This window comes from Lissotriton helveticus, chromosome 2_2 (genome assembly GCF_964261635.1).
Source record: "Lissotriton helveticus chromosome 2_2, aLisHel1.1, whole genome shotgun sequence".
Classification (NCBI taxonomy): domain Eukaryota; kingdom Metazoa; phylum Chordata; class Amphibia; order Caudata; family Salamandridae; genus Lissotriton; species Lissotriton helveticus.
The window spans coordinates 418,261,635-418,281,310 of record NC_136060.1 but is presented as its reverse complement, the minus strand read 5'-3'; the positions used below and the strand labels follow the sequence as shown (position 1 = coordinate 418,281,310).

Below are 19,676 nucleotides of genomic sequence, written 5' to 3'. Positions count from 1 at the left end.
ACTCCACTAGAGGAAAGGCTGCTACTATAGCAATGCTTAAAAATGTTCCTGTTAATGAAATTTGTAAGGCAGCTACGTGGCGTTTGGTTCATACCTTTGCTCGCCAATACTGCCGTGATTCTGATACTCCGGCGGATGCTCAAGTTGGTCAAACATCCCTGAGGAATTTGTTTGGGTAATATATATATATATATATTAGTATACTGTTTAGAGAGTCTGGTATTCGTCCGCAGGGTATGGGATTGGGCTTGCTACTCTATTCAGTGCTTATGACTATTGATGAGTATCCCCTGGAAGAGAAGGATTAGTTACTTACCTGTAATCCTAGTTCTCTTCCAGGGGTATACTCATCAAAGTCTTAAGCAACCCACGCTCCTCCCCGGGCGAATACCAGAACTGTCTATTTTACATGTTACCCATGCAGTTATCACACTGTTATACGCCGTCCAAAAGAACTGACCTAACTGTCACCTGTGGTGCATGATGGGAGCCTGGAGGCTCACAGAGGTCTTAAAGGCACAGCGCCAGATTTTTCTGTTACTATGCAGCCTATCTAGGCTAAAGCTGCCTCTATGATCCTGCCTGTTTTACCTTTGAAAACAAAGGGTGTGTGTTTCAAAGAAAACCAGGGTAGTGTTTTCTTCTTTGCATTGTCATATAATGTAATTTATGTCTTTATTTAGCAAATGTAAAGATTTTACAGGCAATAATGGCAGTTTTTGAGCCTAGTATGGTGTATATTGGGCTGCATATGTATATATATGCATATTATCTATATATATATATATATATATATATATATATATATATACATATATATATATATATATATATATATATATATATATATGGATATATATATATATATGGATATATATATATATATATATATATATATATATATATATATATATGCATATTATTGGCTATTGCTCCGGGGTCCCGCATGTGGGCGGGACTATTCAGTGCTTATGACTTTGATGAGTATACCCCTTGGAGAGAACTACACTGCTGCAATTAGCCTACAACGGAAGGCCACTGTAGTGGATGGCACAATAGGTGCTATAGTTCACTAGTAGTACAAAAGGGGGTGGTGATGGACGGAGCATCTGAACTAATCAAACACTCACACCCAGTCAACAGATCTGGGTTTAATCCATCACCGTTCTTTAGCCCACTCTGCCACCTCAGTTCAGACATGGCCATATGCAAATCAGTCTGACCCTGTGCCTCATGGGAACAGTCCAGCCCGAACTGTCAAGCCATGCCTTCCCTGGACTGGAAACCAGCTTCCGAGGACCGGTTTCTGGCATTTCAGACGTCTTCAGCCAAGCTTGCTTGAAACCAGTGGCAAAGTGAGCAAGGGGCTCGCGTCTGAGCATACCCTGCCAATTTAAGGCAAACAAAGTGGTACAAAAGGGGGTGGTGATGGACGGAGCATCTGAACCAATCAAACACTCACACCCAGTCAACAGATATGGGTTTAATCCATCACCGTTCTTTAGCCAACTCTGCCACCCCAGTTCAGTCATGGCCATATGCAAATCAGTCTGACCCTGTGCCTCATGGGAACAGTCCAGCGCGAACTGCCAAGCCATGCCTTCCCTGACTCACGTCTGAGCATACCCTGCCAACTTATGGCGAACAAAGTGGTACAAAAGGGGGTGGTGATGGACGGAGCATCTGAACCAATCAAACACTCACACCCAGTCAACAGATCTGGGTTTAATCCATCACCGTTCTTTAGCCCACTCTGCCACCCCAGTTCAGACATGGCCAGATGCAAATCAGTCTGACCCTGTGCCTCATGGGAGCAGTCCAGCCCGAACTGCCAAGCCATGCCTTCCCTGGACCGGAAACAAGCTTCCGAGGACCGGTTTCTGGCATTTCAGCCGTCTTCAGCCCGGCTTGCTTGAATCCAGTGGCAAAGTGAGCAAGGGACTCGCGTCTGAGCATACCCTGCCAACTTATGGCGAACAGAGTGGTACAAAAGGGGGTGGTTATGGACGGAGCATCTGAACCAATCAAACACTCACACCCAGTCAACAGATCTGGGTTTAATCCATCACCGTTCTTTAGCCCACTCTGCCACCCCAGTTCAGACATGGCCATGTGCAAATCAGTCTGACCCTGTGCCTCATGGGCAAAAAAACGATGGATTTATGCCCAGATCTCTGTACTGGGGTGAATGTATGACATTGTTCTGCATTCTGTCCATCAACTGTTGTTTTTGCATTTGTCACCCCGAGTGGGACGGGTATGCTCAGACGCGAGTCCCTTGCTCTCCACACCACTGGAGTCAAGCTATCCTGGCTGAAGACGGCTGATAGCCAGAAACCGGTCCTAGGATGCTTGATTCCGGTCCAAGGAAGACATGGCTTGGCAGTTCGGGCGGGACTGTTCCCATGTGGCACAGGGTCAAGGCTGATTTGCATATGGCCATGTCTGAATTGGGGTGGTGTGGAGTGCAAAAAACCATGGATTTAGGCCCAGATCTGTGTACTGGGGTGAATGTATGACATTGTTCTGCATTCTGTCCATCAACTGTTGTTTTTGCATTGTTCACTAGTGGCATTTACCTACCAAGCCCTGGGTATACTTTGTACCACATACTAGGTACTTATAAGCAAGTAATATATGCCAGATTGGAGTATGCTTATGTTAGAAGGCAGAGCACAGGCGCTTTACTACGCATAAATGGATAAAGTTTACAGATTTCTAAAGCGAGCAAAATGTTATAGGGTCCAGCAAAAGGCAAAAAATCTAGAGAGACTACGCAAAAAAAGATGGATTTCATACATCAAGGCATACATTTTATTTGTGTGGAGGCACTATGCAAAATGAGAAGGGATTGTGAGATCTCCTCTGGGTGGCTTATGACTTAGCTCTTCACCCATTATTTAGTCAGAATAGAATCAGCATGATGGATGCTTTCTTAATCATCGCCACCATTGACGTCATCATGACTGCTATGTGTTGGCAGAATTTGGGTGGTGAAGTTTGCTCTTCATAGTAGAGGCATAAACATTTGTCTGGAGGTTCAGTAGATTGTAAATCCACAGGTATCTATCTACTACTTCCCATTGTCATGTTAAGCAGAGACGGCACCACAGATGAAGGTTGTTGTAAAACTGAAGTGTTTGGCTGAGGTGAAGAAGATTGTAAAACTGACAAAGGTGGCAAAGGGTAACAGAGCTGTATGATGCATATAGTAACCTTATGGAGGTAGTGTAGTTCATAAGCTCTCCATTATATGTTTTAAAGACTCCAAGTCCAATGGGATTCGGACTAATGGAGGCAATGGATAGCCAAGTTAATCTAAGTAGAGGAGTGTTTTCTCAAAAAGCCAATTGTCCTCAGTCACAAGATTTTTAACCCCTCCCATGCTGGTGACGAACCCCAGCCGTCACGCTCCGCAGTGCTCGTGTGCGGATGACGGCTGGGGTTCGTCACGGCCCCGCCCTGTTCTTTTGTTTACCGCACAGGGGGGAAATCGCGGCCGCAGCGAAGGGGTTAATGAATAGCCATGTTATGAGGATCAACCACCTAGTCATCATTGTGCTTCCCCTCTTGAGAAAAACGTTTGAATCCTAGATGGTTACTTCTTGGTCAAACATCCTCTGCCTCCAGATAGGATGGAAATTCCTTGTGGATCTGTAGTGACAACATTATCATGATTTAAATCGTAGAAGTGGTCTACTGAAGGACATGCTCCTAACAAAAATACTCTAGGGCACCAGTTGAAATATAGCAGTCGAAGCAGCTCTGTTGTGCTTTTGATAGTTGTCAGCAGGGGCATCATTAAAGACATTGTTGCTGACTAGTTGATATCAATGTTAAGGAAGTTGTCAAAGTCACTTACAGGGTCTTACGGTAACTGTCAGCGTCACTGTACTTAAACAACAGGACTCGTTGAAATCCACTTTGCTCTGAAGTGCAAGCCAAGATCCTGAATATGTCCTTTAATATGGAGCTTTGTTTTAGAAAGCATGTCAATAATGCCCTCCAATCAATAGACCGACATTGCTTCTGCCTTAAGAGCCCTTCAGCACAGTCTATCGTTAGAGATGCTTCTGGTTAGTCTGGCATCCTGGGCAGAGAATATTATCTTTACAGACAAATTATGATATAATTACAAGAAACTGCTGGACGTTACAAATTATAGAATTAGGACACATGCTAGGATTTCAGCAGAAACCATCTCATCACCTTCTTTTATAGGAACAACACTTGCAAGTTCCTCTAAAACAGTATTTTTGCCACAGGATAAAGTTCCTCATGTCTGGATCTAGAGGATGCTGCAACTCTATATACTCCATACACCCGTACTTGATGTTCTTGGAGGGAGGGCAGCACTATTCAATTCAAGCATTTCCTTTCGTCCTGAATTCGGAGTAATCCTCGGAGTCACTACAGATGCCAAATAGTCACTGTCAAAACTTTCAAGTCATTGCTGTGTCTTATATCATCCTGTACAGGACTTGCTCTAGTTTGCCACCTGTAATTGAGATCAACCCAACAGTAGCGGGAACTCGACTGACAGCAACTGACGTGATTGTGGGACAATGTCCTAAGCATCGCTTGTCTCAGAAAAGCTCGAGTGTGGTGAAGATTTCGAGAAAATCTAAATGCAGGCCTCCTTTTTGAGCCAATGTCTCAAAGGAAGGTTGGGGGCTGGCATGCAAGAACTATCCACTAGAGGCTTGTGGTTGGAAGAATGAATCCCTCCACATCAAAGTCTTGGCGCTTCATACCATCTAATTAGGATTACAGGCATTTCACCTACATCTAGTGAACCATTCTGATATAATTCACATCTGTTAATACAGCCTCAATGTATCAAATCGCCAAGAAAGCAGGTACAATATCCCACATTGTCTCCGATGGCACTGCTACTATCTGACTGTGCCATCATGAACAGTGTAGATATCTTTGTGGAATCATCTGCCAGTGATTCAGAACAAACCAGCAGATGTGTTTGGGCCTACACACGAAGACTGAGTGCATTCGTATTGCGCGGAGACCGGCTTTCTGAGACATTACACTAATTGGGCTAGATCATTCCAATTGGGACTGGCAGAAGGGTACCCCCACATTGCTCTCACTAGTGTCTAGTTATTAATGATATTAGGAATAACCAAATTGGTTGAATTATTTGTATTTTTCACCATTCTAGTAATGCTTATAACAGTGATGCGTCTCATTTGTATAATAATCGCAGTTCATGTTTTGCTTGCATGGATCAGTCCTTATTAATAAACATTTGACAATATATTTTTGTCCCTTCTCTTTGTGAAACATGGGTCCTGCAGAAGTGATAAGCCAAAGGGTTAGATCTGTTTCAGTGAGTTCCTTGGGAATAAGGAGGGATCATGTTTGAGGATGCTGATCGCATCTGTAACTCTGGAGGCTTAGGAGTTTAGGTGCGCTACTGTGAGCTAGCCGGACCAACATTTACTAACGATGTAAGAAAACTCAGTCCTTGTATTATGAAGTTTTGTTGATCTAAAACACAGTCCTACTAAATTCGTAGGAACCGTATAGCTCTTCAGTTGTTCCTCCCTAACCCTTTGATGCTTAATGTTAGGACACTACACACACTGGATGCAGGCAGGTGCATCAAGTTGTACATGGACAAAACCAAATATATCTGCTCAGCATTTTTATCTAGTTTGGCTATCCAGGCAGGTGTTGCCCTCTGTCTAGGTACTCAAATAAATTAGTTTTTAGCTTTGAAGTCAGTTAAGGATGTCATTAGGTGACATTGTACATAAATTACTGATATTAATCTGAAACAATAAGTAATACATTACATAGACAGGCATATATGCTTATTAAATGCCACAAATTATATTAAAGGTAAACAAAAATAAATGATGGCGATCAATGATATTGTATAATACACTGACTGTGTTGTCCAATAGGGCTTTACACTGCTGCTCCTTTACATTCGAAAATGTACCGGATGCTCACCCTCTAGTGAAATCACGTTAATGTCCATCTTGTATTAAGACAAAACTGGTGAAGGTAAGAAAGAATTGTCCGAAGGAGAGATGGACTCTTTGCCGACATTTTGATCTCACCCAGTGTAAATCCACAAGACCATCTTCAGGACCACTTTATTTAATGGAGATACATGAAAGACCCCACTCTTGGAGAGAGACAACTTCAGAAAAGGAACTCCTTTATCTCAAAGTGGTAGTCCTATAGGCAATGGAGACTGCAAGGTAATTCAAACACCATGCTCCACTAGCGTGAAAATAGCTTATTATGTAGACCGTGACCAATTGATGAATCAATCAGACGATTTGGAGTGGGAGCGGCAACACTGCACTGCTTCAGACTGCTCGAGAAGTGAGCTGGCGTGTAACAGACCCCAACGTTTTTCAGCTGTCTCTATTGTCAGTATGATTGCCACTAGGAGATAAATTAGTTCCTTTCATGAAGCTGTCTCTCTCCATCACCACCCCCTTTTTGAAATTCTCTCCAAGAGCGGCATCTTTTGTGTATCTCCATGGTCTTGTGGATTTGCACTGTGTGACACCGAAATGTCTGCAAATAGCCTGTCTCTACTTTGGGCAAGTCTTTCTTACCGTCACAAGTTTTGTCTTAATACAAGATGGACCTTCATGTGTTTTCCATTGGTCAGAAAGGCAGGGGGAGAGATGTCTCCAAGTCTGAGAAGGAGATCTAGTATGGCTGCCTGCTTGATCCACTGTTCCTGCTACAGCCCAAAATCCTTGTAGCCCAAGGAATGGTAATTGGAGGCCAGCGGCATTCTGGGAGGTACTCCCCCTTTCAGTTCCTGAGCCAGAAGTGCACCTCGGCTGCCATCCATGTTTGGAACCCAGAAAAGTAACTTTGAGAGTAGCCAAAGAAATGTCAAAAGTGAATTTTATGTTTGTTTACAGTGTTAGATGAGAGCCATTGTGAGAGGCTGGCTTAGTATATGGTGCTCACTTATTTATGTGTAGCACCCTGCACGAATCCAGACAATCCTTATGGTGATTTTGGTGGTCTTAGACAACCGTAGAAAGCTCTCGAAGTGATAGCTGTGGATAGCAGCCTTCAAGCTTAGTCCAGAAGGAGTGTAAAGCTGCTTATTTTACCAGTACATAATCTTATGGTATAGGTTAAGTGAAAAATAATCAGGCAGTATAGTTATAAAACTATGTATTTTATTACAAAAACTCACTAATACATTTGTACTATATCCTACCTAGAGATAGAAACACAATACACATAATACTTAATACATAGATCACATAAGTAGCACAAATACACAGTGGTCTCCAGTGGGAGACCAAACTATATACTAAAATAGTGGAATGCGAACCACGCCTCTAGTCAAGAATGGACCCAGAGGACGTAGAGATGGTGGGGACCCAAGGAACCACCCAAGGTAAGTTCCCAGGAACCCCACGGAGGCTGTGTGCAGAGCGTGAACACGACCATGTGATTAACAAAAGGCAATGGGTAAGTTGTGGTTGCAGTTTCATACAAAAGGATCCTTCCCAGTGGACCCTGAAGAAACCGTGTGGAAGATGGGAGGTTGGAGTCACCCCACCCGTGGATACCCCAGAAACCAGGATACCTACACCAGGTGCATAGGTGTCAAGTGACGTTGTAAACCACAGTAGACCACAATGGAGGAAAGATGCCCCAGGAGAAGAAGATGAAGGAGTCCGGTGGAACCTAAAGATGGATTTAAAATGAGAGGTACCCTCAAGCAGAGGAGACAGAGTCTGTGCCACTCAGGAGTGACCAGGAGGCATGGAAGAAGAATGTCCACCAAAGTCAGAGATGCAGGTGAGGTTGATGGTGCCCTTGAAGTTGCAGCTGTGCAGACCAAGCGACGCTGTAGAAGACCTGGATCCGTTCTCAAGTTGTCCCACGTCTGATGTCGAGAGCTATGGGGTCAGTGTCTGGCAGGGGCTCCAAAAAGCCTTGTCAGCAGCAAACCATGTAGTCGACTAAAAGGGTGCAGTGTCGGGACCAGCAAGGTCCAAGTGACTCATGAGCAGTTAAGTCGGAGCAGGCTTCGAGCAAGCTGGGAAGCTCACTGAAGCCAAAGAAGACCCTCAAGAGGATCCACAGGCCGAAGGCACAGGAGTCGCAAGAAGACCTCGAGCGGCTCACCAACGAAGAAGGCCCACGGTGCAGAGGAAGCAGTGCGGGTGAAGATCTTGGCTGTAGGAGTTGCTTGAGGTTGGAGCTTCTTGCAGCCAGAAGATCTCTGGAGGAGATAGCCAACACCTTTACGGCAAGTCGATGCAGTGCACAGGGGTGCTGTTCCATCGGTTCTGACGAGGGATACTGGCCTCCAACTCCGTATGAAGACAGTACAGGCATCGAAGGTGCTGTAGAACCACCACCAGTGTTGCTGAGCCTTTCGGAGTCCGTGGAAGCCCAGGATCAGCAGACCGGTCAGCTACGTTGCGGTGCCTGTTGATTCAGGGGAGTGACTCCTTCACTCCAAGAGAGATTCCTTCGGGTGTCTTGGATGTCCACAGGCCTGGTGAAGTACATGTATGGAGAACGGGCAAACACAAGCAGGACAACAAGACCAGGAGCAGCAGGAATCTTCCTTGGTGCAGTCTCGGTTCCCAAAGCAAAGTCCAGAGTGTCCAGATAGTCGTTGAAGTGGTATGTGACCTGAATCTTGTCCCACGACTAATCTAGGGACCCACCCACAGGTATGCCCTTGAGGACCCTTAGGAATGGCTTGGGACGATTCAGCGGTCCCTCCCAGAGGAGGGCCTGGACGGTGGGGAGGATACTCCTATGTCCTTTGTCCTGTTTTGTGCCAGAGCGGGAGCCAACGGTTCCCTGAATTGGTTTGAACTGGAGTATGCAAGGAGGGCACCAAATGTCTCACTGGTGCTGGCAAGCGCCTCCACCCTGTCCAAACACACTAAACCCTGTCTGGGAGGTGGTCACACCTCCCTGTGACAGGATATATTTTGTTCTGCCTTCCCCTGCTCGAGCTTGGCTCACCAGCAGGAGGGCCAAATCGTGTCTCTGGCCGGCAGCAGCCCTAGCTTGCGGTCCGGTTCTGGAAAACTGGTTCCGGCAGCACCTGAGGACCTCCCGGAGGAGCTTTACAGCGCATGGAATCATACCACCCACATGGTTTATGGTGAGGGTATGATTCCAACAAGTTTGATAGCAAACATGACAGGGTTTGTTACAGACAGTTTACAGATGGTCAGCGCGTAATGAGGCATGACCCCTCTATATGTTACGATGGCTGATGCACTTACAACCTGGGATAATTGACAACAAAGGTATTGGGGGTGCCCTGCTCATGCAGGGGCACCCTCAAACCTAGGACCCAGCACCCTGCATTCAGGATTAAACGGCCTGCCTTAGGGGTGACTTATAGGTTTTAAGTGGAGAGAACTCCGATATAGGGAAACCTATATCTGTTGTAAGTGGTGCTAGCACCAGCTTACACAGGCTACAATGGCAGGCATGTAGTCACAATTTCAGTGGTCTCTCCTGGGTGGCATAATACATTTTGCAGCCCATGGGATACCCATTGGTGTACCTATGCCCAGAGTACCATATATTAGGGACTTGCATGGGTACACCAGTAGCCAACCTGGAGGGTACCTCGGTACTCACCATGCCCAATTTAGGGAAGAAGCCCAGAGACTGGGGTCCTGATTAGTATGACCCCAGTCAGGCTAGTCAGAAAAACATAATGACCCCAAGCAAAAAGTGGGGGTGACCATGAAAGCAGATCCTTCTTTTCTGCTGCCTGTCAGAAACATCCTGAAGGACAGTTAAGAAACTGTGAAAGTCTTGCAATAAAGTCTGCTTAGTTGTGGTATATGGGTACCCTAGTTCTAGGCATCGAAAGCAAAAGAGGCAGCACACTGCTGCTTTTTTAGGTCGAAGCCTGCGTTGCAGCGCATGCGCTGTTGCAGGCGAGAGTTCTTGTAAGCAAGAAGGGGCATGAAACCACGCCCCTTCTGCCATTGGCCGGCCTCGCGAAATGGAGGCAATGCCCCTGTTTAAATGATTTGTCCGCTATACTCCCTCCTTTTGAGGACACCGTGACCTGACTTCTGGTGTCGCAAGCTGATTTCCTGAAACATTGCTATAGCAACCATGAGGTTTGTCACGGAGTCCTGGAGGGGAGGGATTCAGTAGCTGTTTCCGCCCCCTTTTTTTTTTTTTGTGCGTGCGGTTTTCTGTCATTGTTACCTCGTTCTCCTTGCTGGAAGGAGGCATTGCAGTGGACCCTCCTTGTTTCTGTTTGTATCCTTTATGTAACGCATGTAATCCTAATTCCTTATGTTCTGCAATTGTTTCTTATGTAAAGCGCTCTGACCCCTTCGGGTAAAATTCGCGCTATAGAAAATCGCATTAAATAAAATAAAATTCCCCGCCCGGGCTCCAGGAAACTAAACTTTACTTTTTGATTCTCGAGTAGACAGGAAAGCGAAACCGCCGTGGGGCCTGGATTGAGGTCAGAGGCCATGCATTCTGCTCGCTCCCCGTCGGTAGCCTCTCTCTCGCCCTGTCATCCAGATGCCCCCAGGTTACCATCCTGTGATTCTGGACAAATCACTTCATCTGAATGTGTCCGTCTGTAATGCAACTGGTCCTTATGTAAAGCGCTATGACTACCTCCTGGTCGAGTTCGCGCTACAATAAACCTGCAAAACAATTAAAAAAAAAGACTGCGTACAACTGACTACCAGCCAACTAGAAATGTGTATTCCGGAGACCTGTTTGAATTAACCTATTTTTTTTCATATGAATTGTGTTTTTAACAGGTCACTTTAACCCCTTCGCTGCGGCGGCTATTCCACCGCAGCGCTAAGGGGGAGGCGGGGCGCGCGGTGCTCCGGTACTCTTGACGGAACCGCTCCGTCGCGGCCCTCGGGTGAGTTGTGCTTGTGAAGGAACGGTTCCGTCACGGCCCCGCCCGCTCTTTGTAACGTCAGCAAAGGCGCGGAATTCGCGCAGGCGCGGCGAGCGGGCCGTGACAGAACCGTTCCGTCACCAGCACAGCCCACCCGAGGCTCGTGATGGAACGGTTCCGTCACGAGCATGGTAGGGGTTAAACTCATCACAACACTCATGCGGAATCTAAAATTGGACCAACTTTTTTGAATGTCCGTGCCACAGGGCTGTGACGTCACTCTCCTCCAGGGCCATAGCCAGGGCCATTGGAATTAAACGATTTTGCAGCTGCTGTGTTTCCTTGTTATTATGAATTTTTTACTCTTAACATAGTAAACTGGCTGTTACCATATACAGTAACAGAAGCTTGGGAATATCTGACGGCTTCCTGCAGCTGAAATGACAAGACAAATGACAATGTCTAGTGCAAGGGCCTCGGCGAGGCTGCTAAGTACACTCCAGAATGTAGCCTTGTTGCTACACAACGCTGCTGTGCGGGTCCCACGCACTGCACTGGTAAGAGATACAACTCCGTTAATAACCAGCCTGTCGGCGAACATGGACGCTCCAGTTCTAGCCTCACCCAAGGGTTTAAGTGAGCAGGGTCCCTCCTGGTCTCAAGGCCTTTAGTAATTAAAAACGGACATTGAAACGGGTCCATAGCTTCATGTCCTTAACTTTAGTGACAAATAACACTGATCGATTACTGAACATTGATTGTAAAAAACGTTATGGTAATTCATACCAGCTATGTAGTTCCTGTTATATTTCACGTGATTTACATCAAAATAACAGTCGGGTTGCACACTATAGAGATTACAGAAATGTAGTGTGCATGTTGAAACCACACCCTTAATTACGTAGACCATGCACCTATTGAGAGAGAGAGAGACGGACACTCACACACTCTTATATCTCTCTCTCTCTCCCCATTCCATTTAAAGCTCTGGCCCCACCTAATACTTCGGGACAACTCTGAGATATATATATATATATATATATATATATATATATATATATATATATATATATATATATATATATATATATATATATATATATATATATCTATATATAGATATATATATCTATATATGTCCCCTTTTGGATAAGTGATTGCAGCCCTTTAAGCTTTCCATAGTCCTAAAGAGCAAAGTCAGCACGGGCCCCATACAACATGCCCCTCTATGGCGAGGGAAGAGAAAGAGAGGCAGTAAGAAAGTACTAAACTCTTGAGCCCTCCCAAGACCTCACTATGTTTGGTGAGGATTAGAGCTAAAAGCTGCCCATCTGTACAGGTCGGCCACCTTCAAAGTTAAAGTTTTCAGTGGGGAAGAGGGATAAGGTAGTTAACTATCTGATGGCCCTGATGCACTTGTGCTTTGTGAGAAAGGTATCCTGTAGTCTTGTAACATTTTAACCTGATTTTGGCCAGATTGGTGCAGAAATTCACTGCGCCCAGGGCACCTGCAGCTTGAAGCTTCACTATTTCAACCAGGCACTGGCGTAGTGAAATATTTTTCCTGAGGACTTACCCATTTTGGCAACCAAGGTTTTGACTGGGAATATAATCTTTCTCTCTACATTAGTTCAGCACCCACTTGGCGCTTGGTTGAACAAACTCTTTCCTCCACCAGGTCCCCTAGCATGTTTTCCTTTTTCATGTCCTCCTAACAGTTTTTGTGGTATTTCAAGTTAGTGATGCCAGTTGATTTGCAGATCCTCTTTTCCAGATGAGTCAAATTTTGCATTTGTTTCTGCTAAATACTGCATGAGTTAGACCTTCCATCAATGGCCATGCACACATGAGAGCTAAATTGGTATTCTCCAGACATATACAAGTTGGGCCTGAGGGTTGGCTACATTGCTGCTTGACAATTCATTGAACCATTGAGCATCCTCAAATGTATGCAAGTTGTTTTAGAATAAAAAATATTTTGTAATTTATGTAACCTTTTTTAATTGATGGTGTGCTTACTCTTCCCACCTCTGTTTCCTAGGTTCAGGCTGCTCAATCTGAAGCTAAGATTGTAGCTCAGTATCACGAGCTCGTGGCTGCGGCTAGAGCAGAGTTTCAGCGGGAACTGGACAGTGTAACTCCAGATTTGACATCCGGCTGGAAAGGAATGAGTAAGTCTGTGGTAGCACACAAGTACTCCTGTGAACTTTAAATTTGCACAATTTCTTGCATCACATTTAAAAACAAACAGAACCTGGCAGTGTATCACCTTAAGTATTGTGTGCACGAGTCACACATATTTTCTCCAAGTAATTGCCTTGCTCCTGTCTTAGATGTGAATTACACCTGAAAATGTAAGACTAAGGTGAAATTGTCTATGTTGTGTCTTACTCCAGGCAAAAGTGTGAGTTACAAGGTGATTCAGAGTAGTGTAGGAGAGTCCCAGCCACAGCTTGACCAAAAGTGTGTCCACTGACGTGGTAGCACCTTTGGCAAAAATACTCTTGCGCTACTGGCAGACAGGTCTGGCTTCATTTTTTTGCTCTCCAAAAGCAGTCGTAGCATAGTTTGTTTTGTGAAAAAAAACAATCTGTTTCTGTTGGGTGGACATTGGCTTTCAGCATGCCTGGTGTCAAAAGGGCTTCAATAAATAGTACAGTTCTGCTTATACCATTGTCATCGGACAGTTTCTCACCTCTAAATGAGACTGGGAAACCACTAGGGGGGCAGTGTAAATCCGCCAATTTGTCACCTTGTTGACCTCCAAGTAAGGTCTTTGCTAATACATTACAAGGAGTAAAACAAGTTTACTCGTGGAAAACAGTTTTGAGATTAGCACCGTTTTTTTCAGCACATTTTGCTAAGACACACTGCTCATAAAGATGGTGCATTTGAAATATATAAAATAACTCACACTTTTACCATGCTTGTGGCTGCTCTCGTGAATAGGAAAAGCAGCTGGACAGTGTGCCAGGTGACGCTTGGAGAGGTTAATCAAGTCTTTAGTTCTTGCATACAGGCAGTGTAATGGAGAATAGAATTCATGTTAGAGCAGTGCCTTTGGCAGGTAAGGTCTTTTTCTCACACTCTATAGATGGTTGGAGTGTCCGTTTGAAGAGACTACCAGTGGGGGCTCTGCAACAACATCTGTTGTTGGTTTGATGTTTTATATTTAGATCGTTTTTTCCAGCATTGGAGCGTTCATAGATTCACATGTGTGAATCATTCTGCATTATTCAGCAAAGAGTACTCTAGTACATTTACACATCAATGCCCATGGGGCCAAACAACTGTGTTTAGTTTAGTAACTCATTTCCCTTACTTGAAATGACTCCAACTCTGGCCATTGAGGAGAAAGTGTGCAGCACCTTAGCTCGGATTTCTACCATATGGAGGGTTGTTCTCCATCAGAGCTCTGCTCTGTCTTGACACATTGATTGAATTTAACTGGATTTTTACCTTTTCTTCAATTCCCCAGACTCTTGTTCAAGCCTAACTTCAGCTGTGCTGTACAGTGATCCGTGTCTCAGGGGTTATTTCACCTTTTATCATGGCCCAGAGGAAAATTGTTAATCTTGTGAAATGATCAGGTCCATGCGAGTGAACTCAAAGGGGAATATACTGCTTGCCCACAAGCTGAAAGCATCTTTCTGCGAAAGCTTCGAAATGTGACCGTCAAAGAGGATGGCGATGGGCTCATCTTCTGAAAGAGAGAAAAAAGGATTCTGCATTGTAGTATTGCCATTGATGGCCATAAATGGTTGAATGATCACCGTGGACTGTGGGCTGACATATTTTAAAACTACTTATCAGAATCTTGGGTGCAAAGGGAGGTTAAAAATAAAATCAGATACAAATGTAACTGTATAGACTTCTAAGGTAAAAGAGAGTGAGAGGAGTGTTGTCACTTTAGGACCTCCAGATGACCCCTCTAACCATGAAGATAACCGACGGACCAGGCACACTGCCAGCCAAGTGTTAGTCCACACACACTGCCAGCTGCGCTCAAGTCTACACACACACACCACCAACAAAATGCCGGTTCACACACTGCCAGCCAAACACCAGTAAACACAGACCGTCAGCCGAACTCCAGTTTATATACACACACAAACATTCGCTAGGGTCTAGTGGTTTTCGGCCCCCTTCAGATCAGATGTGACTAAAAATATTGCTGAACTGCCCCAAGGGGCTGCAGAAGCATGCAAAATGTGTTCACAAAAAAAGGGGAGCAACCCTTGCCAAGGTGTCGCTCCAGGACATGCCCATCAACATATCTCTGGTGCCTAGTGGACTTTCTGCCCCCCTTTTGTGTTGGGGGGGTAGTGGCATTGGAATGCCCATTGTGGGCAGCCTCCATCCCTCTTTAAAAAGAAAAAGAAAAAAAGCATCCTTGGTGCCTAGTGGGCTTTCTACCCCTCCTGCCGGAAGGGCTAATCAGGGACTGTCCCTTTTATTTTGAAAGGGGGTGGACATTGGCCTGTCCCTAGTGGACAACCCCTCCCCTTGAATATTTTTTTTTTAACCCCTTCGCTGCGGGGTGTTTTTCCCCTGCTGTGCAGGGGGTAGGGGGGGCCGCGCGCAGCGCCGCCGTGCTGGTGACGAGCTCAGCTCGTCACGGCCACACCCGTTTTTAGAACGTTCAGCACAGCGGGAAAATTAGCCCCGCGTGCGAACGTTCCAACGGCCGTGACGAGCTCAGCTCGTCAGCAGCTCCCATGAGGTTAAAAAAAACTTCCCTGGTGTCAAGTGGGCGTCAGCGTGCAATGTGTGCGATCGTCATTACATCGAAGGGAAAAAAAGCCTCAGGAGGTTGGGGAAGCTCTTCCCCCACCTCCTGATGCAGAAAAAGGAAATCCCTCTGCTGTTTTCAGCAGAGGAAGTGGGAGGTGGTGTACCTTGGACGTAACAGTTACGTTCATGGCACCATAGCGCCACAGCCATGGACGTAACGGTTACGTCCATGGCACCGAAGGGATTAAAGACAGTCATGTACTTTGTCTTCTGTCTTTTAAGATGGTGAAACTGTAGCAGATAATTTGGCAAAAGAATCTTGTTTAAAAGACTTTGAGATACTCAAGTACTCATGGATAAGGCCCTCTAAGACATCAATGTTCTTTTTTTGGAGATTACTGTAAACTGCATTATCTCTCTTGAGAGGGCTTGGCTAATTCTTTTTTCTGGGGCCCCTCAGCGTAATTGCCCTCTGCAGCTCTTTTGACATAGTTTTGACGTTTAGGACCAGGTTGACTTTATAGTGGGTCATGTGTTGGTCCGCCCGTCCTATATCTACTACTTTAACATCCAGTGGTTCGACATCTAGCCTCATTTACACTAAAATTTATTTTTCAGCTTCACATCTCACAGACCATTCTGCGGAACATTGAAATTCTTTTAACTTCCTCTCTAGATTTCAGGTCTAGAAAGATTCAAAATTGAAGCTTGCTTCTGTAAAGCTGCATGTGGATGTGCAGTACAGATGATGCCGAAGAAGATACGTACTTTATAGTAAGTTGTCAAGGATTCTCTATTGATCTAAAGAGGAGAATATTTCCTAACATGTACATGATTCCGGGAATGCATTTTCTAATATAAGTTGCATATACAAATATAAAATAAATGAAAATACACCAATGGAGGCAACATTCTTTTTTTTATCAAGCTAAGCAAATAACTCACCTCCTATATTTAACTGAATGCTTTTTGCCATTTTTAACGATGAAAACTGAAAGGAATATGTAGCCTCTGATAAAGCTGTGTACACACAGTCAAACTCAGACTACTCCTTTCATAATTCCTTAATCTACTTATTTCCCATCATGTTCCAGAGGCTCAGTTACATAGTTTTTTCTAGCTCACACAGAAATATCTTCAAACACAGCAGAATTTCACAGGGCACTGTTTTGTGAATAACAAATATACATGTTCATTCAGAAGCACAAGATGATGACCCTTCATGTGATATGAGATTTAATAAACATTCTAACTACTTAAAGAAGGAATAACCGAGGAGAGATGCCAAACCATGATTCTCCAGCTTTGGATCATTCATAGAGTCAAATACTTGCATCATACCTGGTCATCCGGCTGGGAGTCCCATAGTGAATTTTTCAATTGCATGACCAAAAATTGCATTTAAAACAGTATAACCAGTGTCACATTGGTAGCACAACCCCTTCCTTAGAAAAGACTCAACACAACCTAGTGAGTGAGGGTGCACTTCACAAAGCAACCCCCTTACTCTCGAGGCTTCTATACTACAGATTTCTACTGCACATTGTGTGGCTGGGATTCCCCCTCACAGTGCTGCTCTCACAAGCTTCTGTCTTAGCTTTGTCCTTTAGAGTGTTTTCCAAGAAGAAGAATTTGTTTGTCACAATGCCTGTAACTCAAAGGAAGCCATCCTTTTCAATTATCTGTGGACGATCCATATTCAGATTGCATCTATTTCCTTCACACACAACTGGGCGTTTTCTCATGTGGCTTAAGAAAAAGAGCAGTTGTTATGTGCTTTGAGGCGTTTGTTCCAGGCACTTACAAAGATGGTAAAAAGTCACGACCATTTGAGAAAGTAAAATTGGCTCAAAAAACCGCACCAGGGAAGGTCATTCCCTCTACTTCTGAACCCCAACTCCCCCATTACCCCCAACCTTGTAAGGCCGTGGAAAAATTCAAAGTCTCCTTCTGTGATTCATCTTAAATCTAAACACTGTCAAATCGTCCACCATGCCTCTGATAGTGGACCCAGCCATCTTTACTCTGAGGGTGACTCACTAACGACATCTCCAATTGAGATTATTCCGGCTGTCCTAGTCTAGTTTGCACATGTTCAATGGCAGATTAGGCTTCGTCCACCATTGATGACAAAACTGGTTCTACTGACAACACTGCTTAAACCTAGTGTTCTGTCGACAATTGGTGTATGCTCGTTATCACCACCGTCCACGACACCTGAAAGGATGGCTGTTCTCGACAAAGGTCATTGCTCCATAAGGACACATCACCTAGCAAGGTACATTCTCATTTGCTTGTAAATCTGCTTGACATTCAGGATGAGCTCTAGGATGAGGGACTATTGGGAGTCCCCAGCCATACTCCAATGACCGGAGTAGAGGAGGAGGGTGATGCGTAGGCACTATCCCGTTTTAACCTCTAGGTGAGGCCTCTCGTCAAAGAACTTGGGCATATAAATAGAATTTTACACAACTAAGCGGATAACTCCCAGATTCTTATTTGGCTGGAGGGTTCTACGGCCTCCTAGGAAAAATGTCAAACTTGTATGTGGTATGTTTGGGAGTGTGTTGGTAATAACTAATTCTACCTTAATGCTGGTGAGGCCAAAATGGTAATTTTGCACAACAAGGGCAGCTTATGTTATGTTAAAAAGAACTTATCAAGCGCTCGTTCACCAACGGCTTCTTGGCGCTGAGGGAGGCATATAGCAGCAGTACAGGGAGGAGACCTAGTTATTATATGCCTGATGGAATAGCCATGTCTTCAGCTGCTTTCTGAACGGTGCATAGAAGGAGACCGATCTTAAAATGGCCCGTTAAAATGGCCCGTTCCGCGATCAGGACTGGATGTGGGCTGCGTGAATTTGATGAGGCTGGGGCGGCAGGTTGGAGGCTGATCGGAGTTTTGAGCCCTTATAGATTACCAGGCGCTGCAGAGGTGTCTGACAAGGCCGGCTTGTCCTAGCCCGGCCCAGCGACAAAGAGAGAGGAGCCTGGGTGAACAGCAGGGCTGTCTGAATGCTGGCTGCCAGTGGTTTATACATCCCCCACTTGTGCTCCCTCTCCCCTCGCCTTGCTGGTTTAGTCGAGGGCTGAGATGACCCAACCCCTCGGCCCCATGACAATCATTCATCTGCTGAGAACGTCACGACTGGATGACTGAGGCACATGAGGTCAGGCACCCATTAGCATTTGGGAGGGGTCATACTTCCTACTGTGGAGACGACCAGGCCAGGTCCTGGTGCGGCTTGTGGCTGGGAGGGACCCTCCTGGCCTACTCCTGCAGGATTACGGCTGCAAATCTGCATAATTAATACATCCTCCAAGCGCGACTGAGGAACTGGACAGCTGTGGAGCTGCCTGGAGGTTGGGTTCCCAGCAGGCTATAGTGGAGTAAGCAGCCCTACGGGGAAAGGAGATTTGAGCATGAGAGGGGTAATTTGAAGCCGCTTCTGCAGAGCCTTGACTTTCATCCGTAATAAAACAAAAGGTAATGCTGAAAAGCAGAGCACACTGTATCATTTCACTGGGGCGGCGGCTCTCGGCCAGGACACACGAGTGAAAGACGCAGACGGATGGGCCCTTAGGAATAATCTGTTTTGTTGGTTTTCCTGAAAACTGCGAAGGGGAAGACCTGGGCAAATTCCTGATTGGTTGGCTTACCACGTGGATCCCGGCAGACACCCTGTCATCAGGCTTCATAATAGAACGTGCTTCAACGACCACACACACTGCCTCACCTCCCTCGCTCCTTCCCCCGGGGCCAGGCCACGACCAGTTAACGCCAGATTTCTGGACTATCACGACTGTGATGTCATTTTAAAACAGGTAAGGGGACAGGTCAAACTTTTATACGAATCTCACCAAATACAGATTATCCCCGACCACACTAAGATGGTGCAACAACAATGCTAATCCTTTCAGGCAGCCAAAGCTTGTCTCTGAGACCTTAAACTTCCATACATGCTCCTGCTCCCAGCTCAATTACGCGTAGTGTACAATTCCCACATCTTATTCTTCCTTACACCAGTTGCCGCCTTTACATGGACAGACTAAATACGATACTT

The 19,676-nt window shown here is 45.3% G+C and overlaps 1 protein-coding gene across 2 annotated transcripts in view; it reads left to right on the top strand.

The window, feature by feature from the left end:
- The window catches only part of IMMT (inner membrane mitochondrial protein), a 442,904-nt gene that overhangs the window by 273,134 nt on the left and 150,094 nt on the right, over positions 1-19,676 (top strand). For both annotated transcript variants that reach the window (XM_078678663.1, XM_078678664.1), the window contains one exon: positions 12,918-13,047. In XM_078678663.1, the coding sequence (XP_078534789.1) occupies positions 12,918-13,047 (130 nt within the window). The remainder of the gene's footprint in view (positions 1-12,917; positions 13,048-19,676) is intronic.